The 3,930-nt window shown below is 64.6% G+C and overlaps 1 protein-coding gene across 1 annotated transcript in view; it reads left to right on the forward strand.

Moving 5' to 3' along the window:
- The window catches only part of FZR1 (fizzy and cell division cycle 20 related 1), a 6,559-nt gene extending 3,202 nt beyond the window's left edge, over positions 1 to 3,357 (forward strand). Inside the window, exons 7-13 of the mRNA XM_004714275.2 lie at positions 214 to 279; positions 524 to 626; positions 703 to 887; positions 1,255 to 1,488; positions 1,812 to 1,916; positions 2,011 to 2,103; positions 2,247 to 3,357. Coding sequence (XP_004714332.1) covers positions 214 to 279; positions 524 to 626; positions 703 to 887; positions 1,255 to 1,488; positions 1,812 to 1,916; positions 2,011 to 2,103; positions 2,247 to 2,288 — 828 coding nt within the window. The 3' untranslated portion in view covers positions 2,289 to 3,357. The remainder of the gene's footprint in view (positions 1 to 213; positions 280 to 523; positions 627 to 702; positions 888 to 1,254; positions 1,489 to 1,811; positions 1,917 to 2,010; positions 2,104 to 2,246) is intronic.
- Positions 3,358 to 3,930: the final 573 nt, after the last annotated feature.

The raw sequence follows: 3,930 nt of genomic DNA on the forward strand, positions 1-3,930 counted from the left end.
TGTGGATAACAGTTTGGGTGTATGGTGGGTAGCTGGTAGTTGAGTGGATGGGCATTGGCTGCTGGGCGGCTTTGTGAATGGATGGGTGGGTGTGGTGGGCTGTGTGGACGAATGGGTGTTCAGGTGATTGGCTGGAAGCACAGGTGGATCTTAGCCTGAAGGACCAGTGGGACCGCATGAAGGTTCACAGTGGCCCTTGTTTTCTTCCCCCAGGTGACACGGCTCTGTGACCTGTCTGTCGAAGGGGACTCAGTGACCTCAGTGGGCTGGTCTGAACGGGTCAGTGGGGACCCTCCACTGGGCTGGGCAGGGCCATGTGGGATGGTGGTAGGACTCCCCACTCCCCCCCACCCCCCGCCACACACACAGGGCAGCTGGGGTGGCGCTGCAAGGTCATTCTGTCAAGGCCCTGCTCCAGGTTGGGGGGCCTATCTGTTGGGCACCAGGCGGGCTGGGCTGTGGAGGAGCAGAGGCCCACGGCTCTCAAGCAGCTGGGCCTGACTGTGCCCTCTGTCTGTCCTAGGGGAACCTGGTGGCGGTCGGCACCCACAAGGGCTTCGTGCAGATCTGGGATGCAGCTGCGGGGAAGAAGCTGTCCATGCTGGAGGGCCATACGGCACGTGTTGGTGAGGCCTGGCCCGGCCCTGCCTGCCCCATGCTCCCCAGGACCCGGCCGACACCTTACCTATCCCTGCCCCCCAGGTGCCCTGGCCTGGAACGCCGACCAGCTGTCGTCTGGCAGCCGGGACCGCATGATCCTGCAGCGGGACATCCGCACGCCGCCCCTGCAGTCTGAGCGGCGGCTGCAGGGCCACCGGCAGGAGGTCTGCGGGCTCAAGTGGTCCACGGACCACCAGCTGCTGGCCTCAGGGGGCAACGACAACAAGGTGAGGCCTCAGGGTCGTCCGCCGCAGGCTGGGGGGTCCTGGGATCTGGGGACGGGAGCCCTTCTGGCATAATGGGTACATATTGGGCTACTAAACCGCAAGGTCAGCAGTTTAAAACCACCAGCCATTCCACGGGAGAAAGACGGGCTTTCTACTCCCATGAAGAGTTATAGCCTTGGAAACCCACAGGAGCAGTTCTATCCTGCCCTGTAGGGTCACTCTGAATGGAAATCGACTTGATGGCAGTGAGTGTGGCCACTGGTGTCGCTCACCAGTGTCCTGGTGGGGTGTCCAGGGACTGGGGTGTCCCCTGGAGGCTGGCGGGTCTTGGGGGCCAGCCTCTCCACTCACTGCGCCCGCCCACCAGCTCCTGGTGTGGAACCACTCCAGCCTGAGCCCTGTGCAGCAGTACACGGAGCACCTGGCGGCCGTCAAGGCCATTGCCTGGTCCCCCCACCAGCACGGCCTGCTGGCGTCGGGCGGGGGCACGGCCGACCGCTGCATCCGCTTCTGGAACACGCTGACCGGGCAGCCTCTGCAGTGTATCGACACCGGCTCCCAAGTTTGCAACCTGGCCTGGTCCAAGCATGCCAACGAGCTGGTGAGGCCCGGCACAGCCTGCTGGGGGAGCGGATGGGCACCCGGCCTTGTGCGAGCCCCCAGGCCCTGGGGTCACATCCCAACCGCGTGAGGTCAGGGAGCACAGAGCATGCATCCCTCACTCCGCAGCCACCCCGGGGCCAGAGGGACAGCCCACCCCCTTGTCTCAGCCCTGGCCCCCAAATAGGCCCACCACAGATGCGGGCTCCAAGGGCTGTGACCCCCAGGTTCACAGGGTGCTCCTGCTGTGTCTCCGTTCCCCAAGTGCCCACGTCCTGGCCCACCCCACTCCCACCCAGCACTGATGAGCCCTTTGCCATGCAGGTGAGCACTCACGGATACTCACAGAACCAGATCCTGGTCTGGAAGTACCCGTCCCTGACCCAGGTGGCCAAACTGACCGGCCACTCCTACCGTGTGCTCTACCTGGTGAGTGGTTCCCCACTGAGCCCCTGGAAGTGCCCATTTCCGGTAGCCCCAGAACCTGAGGTCCCCTCACCCCACCCACCCCTGTCTCCCACAGGCCATGTCCCCTGACGGTGAGGCCATCGTCACTGGGGCAGGGGACGAAACTCTGAGGTTCTGGAACGTCTTCAGCAAAACCCGGTCAACAAAGGTAAAACGGATTGGTGGCACCCCCTTCCTCCTCCCCTAGAGCTCAGCCATTATCCCCACCACCACCACCACCACCATCCCCACGGGCTCAGCCACTATCCCCCCCACCCCCTCGGGCTCAGCAGCCACCCACTGTACCCACAGGAGTCCGTGTCGGTGCTCAACCTCTTCACCAGGATTCGGTAAACCAGTTGCCGGCACCGCCTCCCCATCCGGGACTGCAGACTGACGCGTCCAGCTCCCCGTGCACGGCCCCTCCCCCGCACACCCCTCAAGTGGAAGCAAGGGGCGGGGAGCTGGGCTTGGACCAACCCGAAGATTCCAATTAAATGCCTGATTGTGAACTGTGTGGGCCGGTGTCTGGGGTGGGGGCACGGCGAGGGACCCTGCGCCCACCTGGCGGGCACCCAGGGGCCAAGTGGACACATATCCTCAGCCCGGCCCACCCCTCAGATGCTCATGAGGCCCTCTTCCCCCGCCAAGGGGCAGCGAAGACCCCTGCACCCCCCAACGCTGCTTGTGCCCTCCCACCGGACCACCTCGGGAGGTACCTGGACACACAGCCCCCACCGGAGCCAGCGCCGCCAGCCTCCGATGCCCGCCCTTCTCTTCCCGGAGCGGCCCACCTACTGTCGGACGCCCCGTCGGATCTTGGTGCCTCTCATGGTGGAGACTGAAGGAGCAGGTTTGGTGGGGTCGTGGTCTGAACAGGAGCGGGCCCACAGGAGAGATCACTCGGCCCTGGAGTTCCCCGTCACCACCCCCCCCCCACGCATGCGGGCCACCGTGGCTGGACTGCAGGCCTCCCCCAGCGAGGCCGTGTCCCCCACCCTGACACCACCACTGCCGCCTTCTCCTTGGCCACACCCCCACCCACCAGCGGCACAGCACTAGCCCAGAGGCCGCGTCCGCCCGCCCTGCCAGTATGTACATATGTGTGTGTTGTCCTCCGCCCGCGCCTGTGTACTCGAGTGACGCCGCCAGCTCCGAGGATCTCGTGTGGTTCCGTTTCTCTCCTTTTTTACATAAGAAAACAGACCCGCCTATCCCCCACCCACTCCGTGCAACTGCCAAAGAACCGCCGGTGGTCTGGGGATGGGGACCCTGGCCCAGGAGGCTTGGTGCTGGGGCACAGGAAAGTCAGACCCTGGGAGGGGTGAGGCTATGGCTGGGCCTTAGGGGAGGGGCGGTGATGGCCGAGAGGCCCCCACCTGTGGGGCGAAAATGTCTCGTCATTAAACAAGTTGCAAAGTCACAGCTGCTGCTGTCTGTGTCCGGCCGGAGGCAGGGGTGGGCATAGACCCGAGCCCCAGAATCTGGGTGCACCACCCAGCAAGACACTCCCCCATGAGAGCTAGAACCCCCTCACTCCTGGGATGAGTCCCACAGCTGGAGAGGCTCCCACCTTCCGTTGGGGGTAGCAGCTTGGTGGCCTCGTGGGGTGGTCCTGGGAAGGGAGGTGCCCATGCCACCATCCTGCGCCCCAGGTCCTTAACCCATTGTGGGACATGCCTGCGCCCTGATTTGTGAGCCCTAGGAGAGATGCAGCTGCACCCCAAGTTGCCTGGTTGGGAGCTCGGGCCCTGGGGGCAGGCCTGTGGGGGCCATGGCCAGCACATCTAGTGTATGGTCGCCACCGAAGGCATGTGTTTCCCGTGGCGCCTGCTGACCTGGAGGCCTGAGGGGACCCTGGAGAGGAGGGGCCAGGTCAGTGGAGGGATGGGAGGCTGGCGTGGAGGGGACAGGTGGGACGTGCACACTCTAGTCTTCCTCAATGTCGTAGACAAAAAGGGAACTCATAACAGACAGGAGGGGTGGCAGCCGCGTA

Source organism: Echinops telfairi, unplaced genomic scaffold, assembly GCF_000313985.2.
Source record: "Echinops telfairi isolate 266 unplaced genomic scaffold, ASM31398v2 ScPeMD7_7459;HRSCAF=8497, whole genome shotgun sequence".
In the NCBI taxonomy this organism is placed as follows: Eukaryota; Metazoa; Chordata; class Mammalia; order Afrosoricida; family Tenrecidae; genus Echinops; species Echinops telfairi.